The 21724-nt window shown below is 40.8% G+C and overlaps 3 protein-coding genes across 4 annotated transcripts in view; 2 read left to right on the forward strand and 1 right to left on the reverse strand.

Annotated features, from left to right (window-relative positions):
• The window catches only part of Adcy8 (adenylyl cyclase 78C), a 30786-nt gene extending 20146 nt beyond the window's left edge, over positions 1 to 10640 (reverse strand). For both annotated transcript variants that reach the window (XM_065478877.1, XM_065478876.1), the window contains exon 1: positions 10512 to 10640. The gene's annotated coding sequence lies outside the window, so the exon portion shown is untranslated. The remainder of the gene's footprint in view (positions 1 to 10511) is intronic.
• Positions 10641 to 13088: 2448 nt separating this feature from the next.
• LOC135937204 (MRN complex-interacting protein) lies at positions 13089 to 14815 on the forward strand. The gene is made up of 3 exons (XM_065480303.1): positions 13089 to 13315; positions 13378 to 13449; positions 13655 to 14815. The coding sequence occupies exons 1-3, from the start codon at positions 13265 to 13267 to the stop codon at positions 14564 to 14566; spliced, it is 1035 nt and encodes a 344-aa protein (XP_065336375.1). The 5' UTR covers positions 13089 to 13264; the 3' UTR covers positions 14567 to 14815.
• An 890-nt stretch (positions 14816 to 15705) lies between these two features.
• Positions 15706 to 21724, forward strand: part of dlp (dally-like) — a 42368-nt gene continuing 36349 nt past the window's right edge. Inside the window, exon 1 of the mRNA XM_065477396.1 lies at positions 15706 to 16127. Coding sequence (XP_065333468.1) covers positions 15938 to 16127 — 190 coding nt within the window. The 5' untranslated portion in view covers positions 15706 to 15937. The remainder of the gene's footprint in view (positions 16128 to 21724) is intronic.

Below are 21724 nucleotides of genomic sequence, written 5' to 3' on the forward strand. Positions count from 1 at the left end.
TTATGAAGGGAACTTATACTTATCCTAATAAATTTCTGGTCTGATGAAACCCATAATAGAATTGGGGATTTGATTAACAGAAAGTTTTGAAGCACATCTCTAAAAAAGTGGAACAGTTGACTCCTCGTTTGCTGAGAATCGGTCTTACAATTTTAACTATATCTTGAAACTTTGGTAGAGGAGAACTAAAACTAGTCAGGCGTGCGGATATATAATAATAACGATAAATTGGCTAAAAGCAGGGGACGGTTCGGGGATTTTTATAATGTGCTTAGCTAGGTAATAACATAGAGAGAAAAGAAGGGTTCTCATCTTACGGGCGGAGAAAGTGCGTGCTGCGCACAATTTTCATCAGAGTGCGACTCCAACAGGGGAATAACAGGTTGGGCTGCCGCGACCCGACAGCACGGTGTTCCCCGTGTAACGTCTGGCGTCTCGAATATGAATTGAAAGAGCATTATGTGCTTGGATTACCATGGTGGACGCACTCTAGCCAGCCAGGCGAGTGTCGGGGATCAATTATTTTATTAGGAGCGCGCCGGGATCTCGTTTCAGACACAATGCGCCCACTGCCGGCTAGGCATCATCAGTGAAATGTGTTTTGTTCATGTGGCTCGTTTCGGTGTGCGTGACTCGAGTGGCTATTATTATTAATTAAAATCAGCATGCTACGGGAAGGAAAAAACGACCGCCCTGCTCGTTACTCCGGCTGAACGCTCCACTTCCAGATAATCGGACTTGAATGTAAAATTTTCAAATTCTTTGGGACGCTTCCCCTAATGGCCATTAACTACCGAGAATTTAATGGAAGAGAACGTGATTGGCTCTTGACGCTTATCTGCGGAAATGAAAAGAAAAGGAAACAAGAGAGAAGCGCAAGAGATCGATTTTCAATCAGGCAAATTTTACTGCATCTGCCATGTAATAGAATCGTTCCAGCTGAGAGGCAACTGCAATCTACAACTCGCCTCCGAAGTAACAGCAGGCAGGACGCCTCATTAAGGACACTACGAGACTTGGTCCTCACTGAACTCGTGAGGTCGGGACGTGAACGGAGAAACTTTTTCATAATTAATGCAATTACAGCCCAGAAAGTTCTCGAGATTGAAATTAGGCGGTAAGAAATTTTCCTGCAGCGTAGGACGAAAAAATATTAGAGCTCACTTTTTCACCGGCCTTCAACTTCCTTTTCAGCGACGAGAGCAATTGGATGCTCGGAGCCGGTAAAATTATGACACGTGGGGCTAACATAAATTCGCGGCAGCAAAAAAACGAGCGTGCAGATTGGCTTTCCGGCGAGTCGACTTTATGTCCGCTCGATGGGACACGCGTCCAATTTATCTCTTCCTACTTCTACCCTGTTTAACCTTGTATATATGGGCAATTTATATACCTCTTTTGCTGTTGCGTAATGAAAGCGAAATTATTGCACCAAGGAGCCCGGCGTGCGTGGTAAATAACAACTTAACCGAGAATAAACATTTTCCGAATTTGCTCGTGAAACTTCGATTTAAGCTCCCACGTCAGCTTACTTAGAGTAAATAACGTTTTTCTGTGTGTTAAGGGAATGTTATGGAGTAGATATTATGTGTGTACAGTGTAAACAAGTCTGCATCGGGAAATGGATAATGCATATATCAATTCGCTATTTCCCTCGCATAGGGAGACATGCCTTCACTTTTCCTCTGCAAGAAACTCCCAATGATTTATCGTTTGGCAGCCTTATGTTGATGCAGTATTGATTTATGAGGAGTAGAACGATGTTGATATTGGGACGGGAACGTGAAAAATGCCTTCCCTGCATTTCCAACCCTCCGGAACTCAAGAGTTTTATCAAATGAAATAGTCCCTCGATGTTCTCAACTGACACATCACAATTTATTGAAAATATCAATTGGCGTAACTGCTCTAGATTAAATTAATTACAGGCAAAATTCTTTCTCATTGCTTGCTAATCGATATTTTCTGATTCTAATAATTGGACACGGGATCGCTGCTTGTCAGTTCGCACAGGAGGTATATATATGTGAGTTGTGAATTTTTTATACAATGTAATGCCTATCTCGTTTCGATCAAAGGTCCGCTCCCTCTTCAACGAGGCACAAGTGGCTCCAAATGGCCGAAGCTCCAGTTTATTTATGCGTTCGTGGAGTAGTAGGAACTCTTTTTCAGCAAAAAATTTGCCACCACGTATAATCAAACTTTGAATGAAGCACCATCATCTAAAAATAGGTTACGCGCATATCAAAATATTAATGAAAAATGTTGATGGGCCATAAGACTTTATTTTAAAATTTTAAAATATATTTCTTCGTGGCATGGGTCACCAAATCACAAATATGAATTCATTATTACCGTTTATAAACATCCAAATTCACGATTTCCTTTTACATTCCATGTTGTGATAAGATGATTATAAAATTTAAATGTTGTTGAGCCCCGTCAAATCTTAATTAAAAATAACACACGAGTCCTTACAACATTAATCCCAGCCGCATTTGTAGTTGGGAAAGGTTACTGCTCTGCCAAATGCGGTAATAGTGCAAGTTGCCATTACCACTGCAGGTGGTGCAAAACAGTGCCAAGCTGTGTCCGAACACTGCAAAACGGCGATACCTACATGGTGCTGGAGTAGTATATTTGTAATTTGTTGGCGACTGCAATAACAAGAGCGCGTATATATGTATTATCACACTGGGAAATTTCCATGAGGCGGCACGAGAGGCGGTGCTTAGTGTTGGTGACAAAATGTACTGAGCGCGGACACAGTTTTACAAACGCGTGTAAAAAAATATTTTCCCAACAACTCGTACCAGGGCAAGACAAACATTATACGCAAAGGTACATTCCAAATTCTCTTTGAGCTCACTTCTTGCTCTCACCAAGATCGTATATATCTGTTTCGCTGAGTAGCAACTTGCTTTTTGCCCCTCGCTGCTCGCTGGAATAGGGAGAAAGAATTAAAGTAGCTTGATACATTTATAAAATTTCACTATTTTTAGTTTTTGCTCGTGACTGGATTTCGGACAATATCTTTTCGTTTCTCAGCTCGCAATTCGTTATTTATATTATATTTTATAGATAATGATTTTTGAAAGTTAAAACTGATAATATGGATTATGTTTTTTTTGTGATAATGGCGAAACTCAATCTCATTGTTGTATCAACATGATATAAATCCACAAACAAGTATTTTTCTTATATTCTTGCGTGTTTTGTGCATTGTACGCTGTGGAAGTAAAAATCAGAGACCGCATGCAGATCAATATATCCAGGGATAGTTAACAAATTATTGCGTATCATGCTGTGGCAAATGAGATCACGTGTTGTGCTGATCTATCTTTCCACCTAATATAATGTCCAGCTCAGAGTTTTCAGTCACACGGATTTCAAAAATTTGAATCCTCTTTAAAGCAAGTGGGTAAGAGAGAGAGATGCGCATAATTTAGGGTTGCTCTTATTTTCCGGTACGAGGAGTCAGTAACAGGAGGCAAATATCCAGAACCGCCTTTCGCTTCTCCTGACGGAAGTCTAATTAAAGCTTTTTCACAGACGCTTTTTATAATGAAAAACTCGCACAAGCCGTGTAATTGATACACAAAGAGCACTTCACTACACTCTTAAAGCGCTGCAGAAATTGCTGCTCGTGTCTCGTACTTACTGGCAAAGGCAGAAAACACAAAAGACTTGTTACGGCTCTTTGACGGGCCCAGACTTTGACTTTTGCGATTGTGGCCGCTCAGGTTTTTGATCATGGGTGGACAGGACACACGTACCATGGAAAAGAGAGCTGCAATTCCGACTGCGCGCTTTGAGATGCAAATCGTGTTACACTCGACGGGGAGTTTGGTCGCTCCGCACGAGAGGCGACGAACAAACATACGCAGCGCAACTCGTTTCATTTCATCCGCAGTTAATGGTGCTGCACTCTCGAGTGGTCAAGCTTTTTACTGTGCGCTGGGACACAGTTTCACGTTTTACTGCGCGAAATTTGATTCCGTGCACTATAGTAAAAGGAATGACCGCTCTTCTACAGACACACAAAACCAAATGTGTATTGAATCGTTTTTCCTTTGTTTCCAATTCTGGTACTTTCACCACACAGTACGTTCATAAAAAACATACAAATATAAAAGTTGGAAAACTCTAAATTGTTCAATTTGGCAGCATATCATGGCATAAGAAACGAGCAAAACTTATTCTATATAGACTTTAATGTTTATTACCTTGCCTTCTTAAGTTGGCCTCACTTTTGTTCTTTGTAATGTAAAAAAGCTATTAAATTGCTCATAAAACTTCGTATTGCAATCAAAATAGAAAATGATCAATTGGATATTTATTGCCTTTTGCAGTGTTCTAAACAGAAATGTAGAATGCATCTACAACGCTCATCATCTATAGATTTTTATTGTTTCCTTCATCAAAGATTTACAGCTGGAACAATATTACGACCTAGTACCACAACAAAACAGGAGAACTTTATTACACCCTCAGCTCTGTGCTTTGAAATTAATTACCAGGCTCAGCGGCATGCTCTCGTGTTTGCATTTCAGTATATAGTACACTCGGCGCTCTTATTATAAATTTTTGCGCATGACTTGAATACGGAAAAATATTTTGTATGACATATCAGACGCCATACCCGTTAATTAAATCTGTGAGTTTTGTTTCCTGTCGTCCCTAGTAACGAATTAATCAACAGCTCACGTGGAGAGCGTCATTTAAACTGGAAAATCTTTTATTGTAAGGTGTACGATGATAAATTTTAGTTCCTTTTATTTAAACAACAGAAATTCTTAAAACCATGTGTAAAAACTGTCAGGCTTCATATTTTTGTGGTTAAATTTTGGATTGCATGATCAGAGAGCTCAAACTTAGCACGTTTATATTTTCTAAGCAAGACAAACTATAGCTACTGGTCCGCAACTAGTGGCCGTGCCAACCGCAAAAACTTGTTTGCGTTACACGTAGCATGTCAGATCGAGCAGGGATGAAAATTAGGTAAATCGTATTAGACGTGCAGAGAGTAGGAAATGTTATCAACCGTGTAATCTCATTTTGCCCGTAAACTCCGTGAACCATCAGCGTCTTCACTTTCGATTGTTTGGCCCAGCGAAGCGCGCGGTAAGATTGCCCTTGAAATCTGGTGGAGCACTTAAAGCGTATGCGCTAATTCCATTACAGCAGGGCATGGCGCAGTGTGTCATCGACTGAATGTTATTCATTGAAGGCACAAGCTGCACTTCGGGGAGCGTAATGTCATTAATTATCGTGTCCTCCCCCTCTCTCTCTTCTCGTGTCAATGCATGCAGCGGCTGCCGACTAAAGTAGAAGCTATTGAACTCTCTGAATTTTGATTATAATTACGCTCAGGGTCTGCGAAATCCGATTTACATATTATCCTTGATGCATACAGTCTAGTAATCCACCTTTTGTTATAGTGGCTACACGATCTCCCTATCCGCAGGCGTTCATTTTTATTATTAAAAAAATTATCTCATTGTATGCGAGAACACAGTGCTCCAGGCTCTATCTTTCCAATAACGCGATTTCCATATAGCTTAAGCCGCTGCCGTTTAGCCAAAAAGATTTTATTAGCTGTCTGGACTGACGATAGGCGTGGCTCAGAATATATTCGCTTTATCATCAATATGCATCAATATCTATTAACAGAGGGACATTTGATCATGCTACGCAGGAGGAAAGGGATTTGCTTTTTTATGGATCGAATTCGTCAGACAGTGAGATGGGCAAAGTTGGTCTGGTTATCGGAGAATTATTGCACAAAGTCTGCCCGGTATAGCATTGCAAATAGCACCAGAGGCCCTCCACATTTGGCCGCTTAATGGGAAACGTCTGTGTGGCAGCCCATTTTTTCAAACCTAGTAGCGGAGATAAAACTTTTTGCAATAATTTTCACAATGGGGTGTGATAGTAAAAAAATTATCGTTGAGGGGCAAAATATATTCTGAAGCGGCAATCGACGATTTCGTTTTCAATATCACCCTTTCAATTTTTATTTCATTTCTCTGTGGAGCAGGAGATAAAGTGAAATACTACATAAAACTGTCAAAAAGATTGAGCAGAAGATCGACGAAGTGGAATTTTTATATAAATATTATCGCGATATATATGTAATGCTTCTCTTTTCAGTATTTCATCCGTAAATTATTCAAAATTTCCCGACACGCATTTTCGCATAACTGATGTTTTACTGAGTTTATGCAAACGAACAGAGCAACTCAAACAAATCGATGCCGGCAGCCGTCGCAGAAAAAAATATCTGATGCCTCTCTGCATGCTAAAAGATTTTGCAGGCCTCGTTGGTCGCAGGGTATATGGAGTGGACTTTGAGTGCGGACTCTCGATATCGCATGCGGAATAAATTCTGGGTCTTATCCATGCGATCTCTCAAACCCGACAATGCATCCTCTCTATCTCTCTCTAAGCTCACAACAGAAAAGCAGGGGAGTTTACCCCAGTGAATTTCTATGGCCTAGGGAGCAGCAGCAAACACACGTAAACCCAAAAACCAAATCGTTATGTTGAAATTACACTTTATCAAGCACGAAACAGGATGATTGCTTTTGTTGCTGAAAAATAAATGGCACTGAACTGATAAGGGATGTATATATTTGCGATGAAATACTTGTTGCAAAGTAAGTCAATAGTACGTGACAGGCTATGTGTCACTCTGCTTGCGCCTATACTAAAGTGTATTTTCTAGCTTCTTCTATCTCGAAAAATAAACAATGATACATTTATAGCCTATTTTTCTTGCCGGATACTTGGCGCATACGACTGCTCACAAATTTCTCATCAACATTCCTCAGAATATTTTTTGTTTTTAAATTGAGAACTTGCAAGAAATAAAAGAAGGTGAGTTACTTGATACAGGCAACTAGTTATAAATAAATGGCTGGTTGAGTTGGTATTAATTCTTAAAGCTATATAAATCAGGGCTCTTATAAAGTAGATGCAAAGAGTTACGTAAAAGAATATGTATATACACTATATCACCAATAAAGTTAATTAACCTATATTTATAATGTAAAAAGTGATTTCTCGAATTCCCCGTGCGTGATATGGCACAACTTATTGAGTTAACCTGACTGACAAATTCATATCTGGATTATATGCTATTGAAGCCGAAAAACAATGCGACAAAATGATTCGAGACAGTGTACACAATACAAATAATATTATTTTTCAAGTGCACGTTTTTACTTTAGAGTGCAAACCTAGAAGGGAGATAGAATAAGTGCTTTGCAGCATTGAAAAAATACCTAAAAATCACTATAAACATTTAGTTGAATTCGTTATTTTAGCGCATGACTCTTTATGATTTTTTTAATGGTAGTGTTGGTATAATTATTTCAAAGACTGGGAAATATAAAATTATGAGAAATCAAATGAATGATCGTTTCAATATTCCTTTTTCGTTAACGTGAAGTCTTCTATTTGCTGAAAGTTTTAATTATTATGATATAAATCTTCATTTTCAGACGCATGAATCTCACTTTCTTGTGCGCCCAAAAATACCACGAGCGCGAACAAATGGGATGGCAAACAAGTCCATTGAAAACCACCGTATCTCCCGCACTAAGAGCTTTTAATTAAAACACTCCAGTAATTTAACCACAAGCTAGCAAATTAGAAATCTTAAGAGAGACTAAAACAAAAGAACCTACTTCAATACAAAATTATGGTGTTAAACTAATACATATAACAATTTCTATTACCCTCAAGCTTAACCAATGACAAACATCTGAAATCTAATTTTAGAAGGTATATAAAGCGAAATTTCCAGCAGACTGTCAGGAGCGCAATTGTATTGTTCGCAGACGCCGAACCGCGTTTATTTCAAAGAAAGGCGAATTGGCAAAATGCTCGGGGCTGCTGGCGAGTTGCACCGTGCCATTCCATTAGCGTGCTGCACATGAACCGTAACGTGGCCCACAAGCCGGGGCCTGCTTGTGCATTGATGTTAGAACACACTTGGCTAGATAGACCACGTGTCTTTGATCTGCATAATAGAGCTCTCCGCCGGGTTATACATAGAAACACTCCATGCCAGATGCGCTGAATTAATACTAGCGTGGTATAAAAATAATTCCCAAACACGCCCGTGCCGCCCAGTCTCGTGGTAGCGAAAAATTATTCTACGCTCGACTCTCGTCCAATAGAAAGAATAGCCTGAAAAAAGACCGTGCGCGCACTTGGGTGCAATTATTATGCGGAGATCTCGTGAATACTCCTCAAGGAAAATGCTCACGAGGCTCGCTTTACTTTCTTGCCAGGTCATCATGCAAATTTAATTGACTTTAAACGGCACTGCTCTGTTTGTGACACCACGCGCACAACTTGCATTGGGGAGTGATAAAATTACATTTGAAAATTATTCCGTGGGTCTCCGCATTACCATTTTGTGATTTAAAAAAATACATTTGGATCACGTTTTGGCTCTCTGTTTACCAAAGAGGAATCCATTACAGTTGAAATATTGCGGTGCATATAAAAGTAAAATTTGCGTGTAAGTTAAAAAGAGAACTCAGTTTATAATGGGAAAAAGCTGAAAAGAGATAGTGCATTTAAAATTTGATATTCAAAGAGCATCATCTCTTAATTTCCTAAGAAACAAATCAGGCATTTCAATGAAATTGTACAAACTGAATGATCAGTTTCAAGGATTTAAATAATCAGAAACATTGCAAGTAGAATTATTATCCTTTGTGAAGGGAATTGTACCAAGAAGAATTATGGCTAGCTTAACATTCTGTATCGGCATTTGCAAGGGTGGGAAATGTCAAGAATCCACTGCGACGAAGGTGAATGGTGCTGCAAGAGCTAACAACTCCCAGGAGCATACAGTTTTGCAAGGAAGACGGCATTATTTAAAGCTATTTATTCAGCGAAGCCCACCGCCTTTTTGTGTTCAAAGAGTGCGGTTGCCGCAGGAACAATGACATCGGGGCAGAATAAAAGAGAACATATTCTTATGATCAGCAGGGAATCCTTTGATTTGGAACAGCTTTGCTGCTATATATGTAGTTTTTCGGCAAACTTTGACGGTAGGCGGCACAAAGCGAATATAAAATCACTGCTATAGACGAGGAGTTCCCCTCCGTACAGCAATCTTTTTTAATTTTCTCTTCAAAAGTTTATGCCAAGTTTAATTAAATACCACAAAGTTGAATCCAAAGACCCCTCAAAACAAAACTTTCCGACTGCACGGCGCTTATTTCACCTATAAAAGGGCACTTTGTTTTTGCCAGTCTCCTATAATGAATTTCCCACGTAGCTATATTCCGTATTTTTGGTCTGTTATCACCGGATCAATCTTTGCAAACAAAATGTAATGCTGTCAAAAGGTAATGACGAAAGCCGCTGCTTTGAGGAGCGCGCCATGCAAACCACTGCCATCTCTCTATATCGTACCACCGTGCCGATGACAGACATGTGATATTCTCTACGAATTGTTGGAAATAAACTGGTATTCCGTAAAAAGGAGATAAGAGCGTGAACGCTTTGAATCAAGTCTAGTGACGGCATCAAAATTTCAATTCATGTGGAAAGGGTTGATAAAAATAATAAAAATTACAGCAGGCAGAAGAGCAGAACATAATCATGATCGTGCGTATTGACGTTTTGGAAGCTGTAATTAATGAGTGCGCACATGTTGCGGCAAAAAAACGAGGCAAATGTCACTTCAGTTTAATTAACTGCTGATTTGTTAAACTATAACACTCAAGTGGAAAAATATGTGCTAAAATCATTTCCTATTGATTGACTGAGAATGTTTAATTTTAAGAGTTTCTTCAAAATCGTCATCTTTCGCCTAAAAAAAATAATGCTTCATATTTTCCTATTAACCATTTAACAGGGAAAATTATTTGATTTCTATTTTTTCAATTTTCAAAGATTATAGCTGATATGATACAAGTACTTTCATATCTTGAAAGTAAAAAATATATTTACCAGTCAGTGCTGAACAACTCAAAACAGTTAAAACAATCAATTTGCTGTGCGAAAGATTGAAAAGGTATAGTCTTAAGCTTTCTTAATGCACCGTTTCTTTCGAGTTTGCATCTGGCCGCTAATTTAAATTCATTTTAACTAACACAAGTCAAATTAAACCACCTTTGTCGCAGTTCCATAGGATGTGCGCGGATTAATTCTGTCTGATAGCCTCTAGTCAATTTGAATTGCTGATGTATTTAACTATATGGAAACCAACCGGTGTGGCAGTGGCAAATCATATGATAAAACCCATAAACTGCTTCAAGTTTTACTCCTTGATTTGCATGCTAGCCGTGCGAATTACTAAACTCGAGACATTCCTTTTAAACAAACATGCCGCACGAAAAAAATTCCCTCAGAAATCTCTAGGATTAATAAGCTCAAAATATCCACAGGTAATTTCGCGAGTTTAAACCCTGAACTCGAGACGGTTTGAATTTTTTAAGAGGGCATCATGCATATGTTAATTTATTCCTAGTGCGTATACTTACGAAACAATCGGCAATCAGCAGCGGCTAATTAGAAGGTGCGGTCGCGAGCAGTTGCGATCTTGACCGAGTCGGAAGGGCCACTGCGGCGTGCCATGCAACACACAAGAGGCGCAGGTCGCCTGACGCACGCGTGCTGCAGGACTCGGTGTTGGAGTGAGAGAGCGAGAGAGAGAAAGAAAGCCTCCCCGAGCGCGGCAGCAGCACTCCGGGGTGCAAAGAAACATGCCGCGCCTTATCTAAATTGATAAAAATCTGCTCGATCAGAGACGACGGGAAATTCGCAAAGCCGCACACATGCACGCTCACCGTCTTCGCAGCTGACTCGGGCTGATTCTGCCTTTTCTGACGAAAATCATCTCGCTTCCGATGGGATTTTTATCGATTCGACTGTGTTCATTTCACGCGCGCCTGCACCCGCAGATTTGATACAAGTTTTGGCATTGATGGACTGATGAAAAATAGGCCAGCAGACTTATGAGTTATTGCTCACCACTGAATTCCTAATTAACTATCATGAAGCGTTAAATTTTTGTCCGAAACGGGTCTTCTCTTTTTTTTTGCTCTTTTTATCCCTGTCCGAGGACCAAAGGACCGGGAAGGGCGCCCACTGCACTAGCACGAATGCTGAAACCCGGGTCCCAATAACACCGCGAACGGATAACATGGGCCGCACAGGGACCCAGCCCACTCAAGGGCCACTTGCCTCCGCACCGAGGACTGCATTGAAACGCTAGACATTTGTCCCGTGAAGCCAAATCACGCATGCTGGAAAGGTGCAAACCAGCAAGTAGCGAGTCGGCGCCGGTGCGCCTCCCAGCCCGTTGAGCAATTTGAGCAATTCGAGTCACTAAACTAACCACTTTTTGCCATTTCTGACATTGGGTAGCCAGTATTAGATCTCCGAACTGCTCAAATACCTCTCATTGCTTTGACACTCCTGAGAGTGCCTTAACAATGCGAGCCAACGGGCTGGTTATAATTCTCTTTATGCTGATGCGATTTGTTCGAACATTTATGATATTGTTTAAACTACTGTGATGCGTAATTTTGGCATTAATCCATTAATTTTGATTAAAAGCTAGGAATATAGCTTGTGGTTTACAAATAAGTCGTCATTGCAGCAGCAAATAGTCCAACAAACGCAGTTGCTTTGGCCTAGTTTTAGAGCGCAATTAGCCAACTTCAACAGTGCGAAAAATGAAGATAAATACATTAAGCTCCTCCTCAACCAAACAGCATTGCACTTTTAGGTCGACTATTGATTTGTATAATTACATTTTTCGGAGTCATAAATTCTCAATATTCTCTCGTTGTTTTAAGTATTATTTTAACTTCAAGTGATTTTTACAACTTTAATTTGTTTAATGACTGTTGGCGAGACAGATTTATTTTTCTTCTCAATTGAAAAACTCTTTTTCAAAGTCCATCGTATTTTGTTCTTTAGATTTCCTAAATAATGAATTCTGCCGGGCATTAACTTTATTAAATTTCCTGCCGCTCCCGCTCCCATAGTACGTGCTGCTTTTGTACGTGTTCCATTTAGATCGTTACGTTTAAAAGCAAAATGAGTAAAATAAAAAGATATATAAATGTAACGAAGGAAACTGCCGGCTTTAATGCACCAAATGACAGCTTGTTTGTTTTAATTAAATTTTGAAGCTACAGTCCACGTTGCAGGTTCACTCTTGTGTCACTTTTAATAAAAGTCTGTGGTCAGCCTCCCTCTCGGACGCGCACTTTTAGTACCTGGCATTATTTTTGAGTGCCACTGCGTTTGCTCGAGAGAATGCTGTCATACATAAAACTGTGCACACGCACAGACTAGCATTTAGCTTTGGTGATTTTGTTGTAAAACATTGAACGAAGCCTCATTTTATGCGTAGATGTTTATTTTGCTCCAACTTTTTATAGACCCATAACTCTATCTTCATTAAGTAAAAGAGATAAAAATTTATTACCTTCAGCCCCGATTTTTTGCAATTAAATTGTTGAAAATCAGGCATAAAATTGCAATTAATTAAGAACATATAACAGCTGTGCATGTAGTTAAACGTAAGACGGATTATGATTTAGTTAAGATCTTTTATTTTGTAAGTCAAATGATATCCTAACCTAATTAATAACACAAAAAATCACAGGCAAAAAATCAGCCATGCCATAAAATTGATATTTCTATACAATGTTCTTCATATAGCTTTTTGAAATATTTGGTCTACCTCAATCAATTTTATTTCAACCGGGATCTATGGCCCGAAATATTCAGAGAGCACTGTTCGACTTAAAGGTCTCTGGTAGAGAGATTAGTGGCCGCAATCTGGTAAGGGGGCTAAAGCCGTAGTAATTTACGTATTTTAATTAAAAAATTTTCCTTTTGGATTTTGCTTGTGATTCATGACAATCTGCCGCACAATCTTTTTAGATATTATCCCACATTCGCATTCGCACGCTATGCTATGTCGACCGGAACGGTTATGCAATTCGGCCATCATAAAAGCTTCGCGTGTTGCCTAACTTTCTGTTTGTCTGCTGATCATCTGTTCCTGCGCGCCAAAGCATCATGGTTTTTGTGAAAATGAGGGGGGAGTTGTCTAGTCTGCTGTTTGTCTCCCTCTCGTCGTCTGGCCTACCCAAACAACGCAGAAAAGTAAACACAAAAATACTCTTTCGTTTTTAACCATCACGGTGAACTGGGTGAACTGTTGAATTTTGGGAAAGTTTTCCAGCATAATCAGAGCAGTGAATGAGCTGAGAATATGCCGCAAGAGTTCCAAGTTTTAAGGTGTTACGCCTGCTCCACTTACCAGGTTAAACACGTTTAAAATTTAAAACCCGTACGTGAGTCAGATTTTTAACGATCACATTGCAGGTACACTTCGTAAAGAAATGTAGCAACAAGTGGCAGTGCAAGATGTGCAACGAAAAGCAATCTTTAAAACAGGTAAATGTGTATTAAAATATTATACACATCTCTTACATTAAAAATAAGACGAAAATATTTGTGTGGCCTGAGGGTATTAATCGCGAAATGTGCAATTTTCCGTCTAATATAATAGTAACATGCTTATAAATTTATTTTTACGAAATATTTTTAAAGTTCAAACTCACGCACTGAACATGTCTTTATCTCTTAATATGTATTTTAGGTTTTTGGACGAGGGACAGGACAAGATTGTCGTCTACACGTTCAAAAATTAAATGCTCAAAGGCTAACCAATGAAGTGGCCCTTGCTCCACCGCAACCCGTTGAGCAGATCCAGACTGAAGAGCAAGATCAAACTTTCAACCCATTTCTGCAGCCTTTCCAGCCGGTGGCTGCTGGGAGCAAATGGATTAGTTTTCTGCAAAAAGAGAAGACAGATGTTTCAAGTGACGAGGAAGATCCCTTTCAAAAGGCTCTCAGGGCCGGAGATCTGCAGAGGATTAGGAAGGCTAGGGCACCTAAAGTGGCCAAACAAACTGCTAAAGGTCCAGATGATGCGAATTGCGGAGGGAAATGCAGCAACAAAAGGGCGAGTCCAAATCCAAATGTTTTGAGTGCCACTGCTAAGAGGTCAAAGGTGGAGGAATTCAAAGGTATCGGCGAAAATGCAGTCGCCAAAAAGCCTGCTAGCAAGTGGGGACAGTTTTTAGCTGAAGAGGAAGAAAAAGTTGAGGATGGAATCAATAATAAGTTGGAAGTCAGTCCAATTTTGAGCTGTGCTTCAGTTAACGACTTCAGCAAGAATTACCTTCCTAATTCTAGCCAAAATTCTGCGCCCAAGATGAACAACAAGAAAAGCAAATGGGAAAAGTTTTTGCCGATACATGATCCAGATGACAACTTAGAGGAAAATTCTCCTCAAACAAACTCATGCGAAAGTGAGAAAATGGAAATGCAGTGTAGTGATAGCGTTGCAAACAAAGATCTAGTCCCGAGGGCAACTTTGCAAGGTGTACAGCCAAGAGAGTCATACAAAACTTCCACAGTTTCTTCTGTAAAAACGCAAGGTGGTATTGATTTTGTGCTTGATGAAAACATTGGAGACGACGAACTTGATGCACTTCTTACTTTGTGAAATTACTACACAGTCCTGTTGTTGCAGTTCTTCAAAACTTCATCTACAGATATAATGAACTATCAAATGTTAAAAATTCTGTTTCCAAAAAATTAAGTAGCCATCATGAAATTATTGTATTATTAATTAACCACTTCCACCCTAAGAAATCATAGTTGTTTTTACAATTGGCGTCTTTATCGTTTCTTTTTATTTAAAAAAAAACGCAGCTTATTTCACAATAAACCACGGTAAGCTGCCGATGCTTGATTTTCATGCTTTTTAGATATTACGCGACTTCATTTAAGACCTGTGTTGAATTTAAGAATTAAATTTAAAAATGGCACAGAAAAGAAAACGTGCTAAATTAGCTAATCCTACTCTAAACTTAGCCCTTCGAAATTGGTGGACGATGCGTGAAAATATTCAGAATCATCAATCATAAATAGTCATTTTAAAATTGTTCTGTAAAATTTTTAAAGTAAATAAATCAAAAGCTTCCAGTAGATCTCGCAAATTACAGACTATTGAAGGTGGATAAGTTATAATGATATATGTAACGAATTCTGGAATAACGAAAACGCGTTGCGTAATTTTTGTTTGTATATCGCCATTTAAAAAAAAATACATGACGCAAGTAAGTATTTTGTCCATTAAACAAGACCAAGTGTTAGAGACCAATAGTCTGGAGGGGGGGGGGGGGGTCTTACGAAATTATCCCTTTAATACCAGCATAATAATTAACAACTTTGATTAGTGTAATTTATTTTTTAAATGATAATCCTCGCTTAAAATGAAAGTAAATTGTATGAAAATTTTTCGCGTCATGGATCTTCCCCCGAAGATATTGATTTAATTGTTTCCGCCACTTATAATGTGTAAACTCTGAACTCTGAATAATAAAAAAACTACAGGGACGAGAGCCTTTTCCATCTGCTACAACTAACTAGAGGTTTTAGCTTTGCAGTTTTGCACAGCAATATTGCCGCCGTAGGAACTTGGAGAGAAATTATTCCGGCTCTCTCCGCTGGTGGCAGCAGTGCAGAGAGATGATTGCCAGACGCGGCGCCGGCGAGTTCATTGAAGGGCAGCGTGTTTACGGCCGGCGAGGGGAAGCAGCCGGGGCGGAGGGGAGGCAGCCGATGCGGCTCCTCTATCGCTTGCTGGCTGCTGCCATTGCCATTCCTGCTACATCTCAGCCGAACGATCACCTGGCTCGTGAGCTCTGTTAATTATTCGCGTTCGATGACTGGAGCACACGCTTTTGCGACGCGCCGGAGATGCCTTTTGGGCCTGTGACTGCCGTGATCAGTTCGAGTGGACCGTGATTTGCGACCGCAACCCTTCTCACGTCGTTGTTTGGTCGCCGAAAGGAGTACAAAACTTTAAAACATGGAGTGCCTGGTGCGATGGACTGTGTTTTCTATGGTAGTGCTGCTGAGGTACACTTCGGCCAACCCCATTACCAACACCACCGCTTTGCCCCTCAAGGGCGGAACTTTGCACTGCTCCAACGTCCGGCCAATGCTGTCGACAGAAAAGGGATTCGGATCAGAAAACGTCCCCAGAGATCCCGTTCCAGGTAGGACCCTCGATCCTTTGTTTACATTAATACTTTCGATGATATCGGATCTCTCTTGCAGGTGGAGTTTCTATTTTAATTTAACCCTTTCAATGGATTTCGTAAGTCCATTAGCTCGAATATTTCTGTGCATTTTGATTTGATGCTTTTAAGGTGCGATCGTCAGGACAATTTATGAGATGATTCCTTTTAAGGCGTGCAACAAAACATCTTTTGTAATCCGATCTGCTTTCATTCGGCGCCGGAAAGCTACACAGTCCGTGCTCCCTGTGACTGTGATTTTCAGATACATATTTGCAACTACAGTGTGAAATTCCACTAATTACATTTGGAGCCTTTTGAAGTGTTGGGGAGATGAATGTGTTCTTCGCTTTGTTTGCCGTTGACTTTTAGCGGTGCCACTTAATTAGCCCACGTGCAATCGCGCTAATCCCAGCCTAAATAAGATGGCTCTAATCTGCTTAAGTCGCCTGCCGTCACATATTATCTCGACACTATTATTTGCTTTCATCCCAGCGAGGAGAATCTTTTAGCTGCTGACAGAGACGGATTTGTCGCCTCTCGCTGAACCTGTTTGATTTCGGAGGAATTCTCGAATTCTTTCAAAACCAGTCCCATTGAAAATTGATGGCGCTTTTATCTGACTGTGAGTGAGAGTTTGTTATTTGCCGAGCTGGATGCATAAATCAAGGGCCGGTTTTCAATTATGTCAAGGCGACTTTTCTTTTCTCTAATTGCCAATGCTAGAAAAGTGAATTGCCCTTTTTTCGAGTACTTCATCATTGATATTTGGCTTTGTAGTTCTCAATTATTTGCTACCACTATCTGGTTGTATCACATTCTACTCAGAGGAAGCAATTAGAATGATGCAATACCATTCAATTTATCTTAACAAAAACTAGATATGCAACGGTTTAATTTGGACATCTCTGAGCCTTGGTAGACACCCAATATTTTGCTAAGTAATGATAATAATTGATAAAACCTATTGTCTCACTTCCGCCGATCAAAACTGATAGTGCAGACAATCGGTGTAATTTTCCAAAATCTTGGAATGAGATAAAGCAGCATTATTATATTAACAATTCTGCAGAAAGGTAAAATTAGCCTGAACCCTATAGTCAACTATTTTAATCAGAAAAATTTCATGCTATTCCGAATTCCAGACCATTAACATCATGATAAACTGCTGTGACTCACTTTACTTTCATTATTCTAATTCTCCTCATTTGGATAGAATTTTTTAAAAAATGTGGCCGCCAGAGCGAATTCCGAGCGCCCGCGACGTAAATAATTCAGGAATTGCGAGTAACAGGCTCACCTCTAAAGAATTGGCCAAAAGCATGCAACCTGCCCAAGGTCAAGAGGCTGGGAGACGCTGCGCACCGAGGCGCTGGAATGGGCATGAATGGACCAAATCAAAGCCTCTCCTTGAGCATTCCTTTCGTTTTACCAGTCTTCCTCCATTGTTCCTTGAACAATTAATAAGCGTGTGCAGCTTTCACAAGGCAATTTGAGAAATGAGACGTAACTTCGTTCCCTGGAGAACGCTTTTTGTCGCGGCAGCAGAGGGAAGGAAAACAGGAAAATCGTTGCAGGTCGTCTCCGCCCTGGGTCTGTGTGTTGACAAGCTCATTGCGCTAGTTTATCTCTCGCTTATGATGTGTTTATAAATTCACGCACCAGCCAACAGAGCGTCTGTTTTAACATCATAGCAGAGGCCCGTGTTTGAGCAATAAAAATATTTCCAGCTAGGGGCTGAACCGAGAACCGAAGCGGCGAGCAGGTTTTACTCTATCCCTTATCTGCGTCCGCAAACAAGCTGCTAGCTCGAATTTTATTTAAATTTCCCAGCCCGCACTTGCTAGCTACACACAAACACACACCTTGCTGGAATTTTTTATTATTATGATGCTGTTGATAATTAAAAGAGAGAGAGAGAGACGCCGCCGCTGTCAAGATAAAAACAGACGTTGCGCGGCTGGCAATGGAGCATCTAAAAACCACACAAATGTTGCACGCGCAGGGTTTTACCTCCTTTTTTCTTGCCGGCGAGGAGGCCGAGGGAAATGTTTGCAAAACGCACCCCCTCTGCAAGCTTGCGCCATAGCTTGGGAATGAAATTAAATTTCAAGCGGCTTTTGAAAGTAAGGTGCTGGAAAAACTGTTTGCGCAAACGTGTTTCCTCCTTTGTTCGCTTGTTGGTTTGGCCTGCCATTTTTGGAGCAACCTAATGAAGATATTTAAATAAATAAATTGGCTGGCCAAGCCATAAAAATTTGGCCCCAAAGAGAGATAAGCATCGCTCGTTTGTCCTGCGAGTCCGTTCAAGCTAATTAGAAACCCAGGCACTAATATTTTAACACTTGATCGATTCCGTCCGCTCCGATCCTGCCAAAACCTTGCTCGCGCTTTACGTGAATTTCCAGTCAGAAGCGATTTTCCAGGTGATTAACTATAACTAGCCTTCTGGCTGCTGGTGGAGGTATTCTGTTTGCGGTCGGCTTCGAAAACGGCCGCATAAAAAGCTCTCGTAATTTATTGCGTGTGAAAATCATCCACGCTTTGATTAAGATGCTTTCGGCACACGTGCTTATTTCAAGCAAAAGATAATCAGAGCTTATGAAATCATCTATTATGATTGATTGACAGCCTATCTCAACGCCAATTCCACTGTCAACAAATACTGGGTCAATTGAAGTGCGCAGCCCAGGGAAATCAGCAAATGGAAATGTACCCACAGAGTCACGTGACCAATAAATCGCAAGAAAAATTTTCAAACAGGAAAAAGCGTTACTTTCAGACCGTGCACACTTTATACTTCGTGGCGTATGTATTTCTCGCCTCTAATTATGCTTGAAGATCCCTGTTTAATGTGCTTTTCAAACGTCTCGTGGGGCCCCTCTCCCACTTCACCGCCGGCTGCTGGCTCCTGAGCACGTGCTTGAAGGCTCTTAAAACTGCCACCCTCGCGCGCGCTGCCGCGATAAGCAGCCTGGCGAATTTCAACCGAAATTTATTGTTTCCCTGGCCCAGATCGTCATCTGCAAAGGGGCCGCCTATATTTTAGTGCGGCCATGAAAAACCCAAAGCCCGCCACTAGAGCAGGTCTTTTTGTCACTCCTTATTGCCCTCAAATGATGGGCAAAGCCAACGGGTGTGCCAGGAAAACTTATTGATCAGCCCTGTTGACATTTAACCCAGCGAGAAGTCACTCGTCCGTTCGCTTTCAGTGACTATTTGCTCTCTGACGGACGGATGGAGGAGCAGCGTCGGCCGCGTTTCTTCCTAAAAGTCTGCCGCCTGTTATTTATGTTAGCCCAGGATGATTTATCCAGTGGGACAGGACGCGGGAACCCCAGACGACAGTTGGAACATTGTCAAGCGCGCTTTGCACCCCATTAAGCCTGAATTCCGCTCGCAAACGATGCCGATTTTTCAAAACACGTCTGCTTCGCGAAATGCTTTGCTTTTTTTCTGCTCCATCCCCCACAAATGGGCCTCACATAATTTTAGAATTTGATTAGACAAAGCAAGTAATCTCAATTTTGTAGGTTTGCGAAGGAACAAAACTCATCAAAGTTAATACCTCTAGGAAGGAACACAAAGTACTTCTTTTGGGTAGTGAAATAGGGTCTGGGGAAAATAGTCAAAATGGTTTAGCGGCTGTGAGCATCTCTTGATAATGGGTTAAATAAATAAAACTTGTGCCCTCACTGCTCAGCTGCTCTGACGTGGACCAGGTGCGAGTTGATGGGGAGGATGTCTTGCAGAATATTCAGTACACTCATTACCCTCAAATTTGTGATGCTATACCTAAAAAAAGTGGGTGAAATTTTTTTATTGAACCGATTTTAAATAAAAATTAATCCTCTCACTTTAAATGTATTGGCCGCCGTATAAATTAGCGGAGGCCCACGCGTTCCAGCCGTGATAATTATAATTAATCTCTCTGTAGCTTATATTCTACGTTGATCATTTTTCCAACCATGGGGTGTAATGCGATTATTGCCGTTTCGAATGGCCCAAGCGCGCTCGTTTTTGCTTCAATTAATTTCCAATGCTGCGCCACGGAGGGTACATGCATGATTAACCAGTGGTGTGCGAATGCGTGTGCTCGTCTGCACTCGAGACCCGCAGGGCGAAACAAAACATTTCTACGGGGCAAAACGAGAAGTGCTGCTCAGGAAAATAAAAAGGACGCGCACTCAAGCTGAAGCGTTTTGCGGCTAAAGCGACGTCGTGCTGCTCTGTTGTCATTCATTTTTTCTCTGCGAGCAAATTTATTTCTCACTGCGAAACGCAAATCCCGAGTGATTTTTTATTTAAACTTGCCCCACGACACTTTCCTCCGGCATTTATCTCGGCGGCGACAAGACGTTTCTCTGCCGGCGCGCCGGCGAAGGGGTAATAAAAAATAAGCAAAGGAAATCTCGGTACAAATGTCGTTGGCTGCTCCTTTGCGGGGAAATGCTGCGCGACGACAAGCCAGACTTTGTTAATTTGCATAGTGGACGGCAAGTGGAATGCGCCCCATTGTATGGAATTTCGGTGCGGAGTGCGGACGGCAAGTGGAACGAAAAGAAATCCAACCCGACCGCCTCTCTACTCTTTCTCGCGCCCGGCTGCAACGGTTTCTTTCCTCCTCGCGTCTGACGTGGAATTTGCTGCAAATATTTTAAATTTATGGCCGCGATAAGAAATTGAGAAAACATGACTGGCCAGTCTCTCGCCAGGCATCATATTTATGAGACTTACCTGCTGCGTACGCCTCACGCTGCGTCTCTTTATTTTAAGAAAGAGCCGCGTGCGTAGTTATAAGTAATTTACTATCAATTTTCAACAGTGCACTTGCTTTTCGTTTAGCCCACCATAAACTGGTATTTTATGACGCAACGATACCTAATAGCCGCTCGCAAGAAATATACGTTAAATCAATTTTAAATGAATATTTTCGCCAGCAGGGTGCCGAGTAAACTTAATTTTGTAAAAATATATTAAGTAAACTTTATTCACAAATTTATATAAATATTTTGCTCGAAGCAAAATGTGAAAACCTCTTTTTCAGTTGTAAAAGATGAGGCAATATATTTTGTGATGCATCAAAGGTGTGTGACACAAACGAACCCATTCATTTTCAAGCGGGGTTGCGAACGCGAACTCAGCTCAGTCTTTCCCACGAGCTGCAAAACGGAATTCTTTTATCTGGCGAAGCTTTGTGTTGATATTTTTATGGTAAGACAGAAGTAGCCAACACTGCTCCTTTGGTCCTGGGGCGGCCGGTCGATCCATTCTTCTTTCACTTGCTGGTCTCCGAACAATTCCTTACCCTGAATGCCTTTTCTGTAGGCTCACGTTAAAGGCAACAGTTTGTCATAGGAATGAATGAAGGCTGCCTCTCTTGTGCCTCCTAGGGCTTACAAATTCCTTATAATTTTAAGGGTTCATTTTCATTCAAAGCGGCAGCAGGCTTTTAAACAGAAGCCAGCTACTTTTTGTTATCGCTTTACCACCACTTCCTCTCCTACCCCACCCGCGCCGATTAGCAGACAATGTTGGAAAAATCACCCTTCTTCGCTCCCTTTACCACACCGTTT

This window comes from Cloeon dipterum, chromosome 2 (assembly GCF_949628265.1).
Source record: "Cloeon dipterum chromosome 2, ieCloDipt1.1, whole genome shotgun sequence".
NCBI classification, from domain to species: Eukaryota; Metazoa; Arthropoda; class Insecta; order Ephemeroptera; family Baetidae; genus Cloeon; species Cloeon dipterum.

What these genes read in the sequence shown, in the direction of transcription:
- LOC135937204 (XM_065480303.1), top strand. Translation starts at nt 13,265, where the DNA reads ATGCCGCAAGAGTTCCAAGTTTTAAGGTGTTACGCCTGCTCCACTTAC. An exon ending in ACGCCTGCTCCACTTACCAG is followed by an intron (nt 13,316 to 13,377) that starts GTTAAACACGTT and finishes ATCACATTGCAG; the next exon opens with GTACACTTCGTAAAGAAATG. An exon ending in AAAAGCAATCTTTAAAACAG is followed by an intron (nt 13,450 to 13,654) that starts GTAAATGTGTAT and finishes TATGTATTTTAG; the next exon opens with GTTTTTGGACGAGGGACAGG.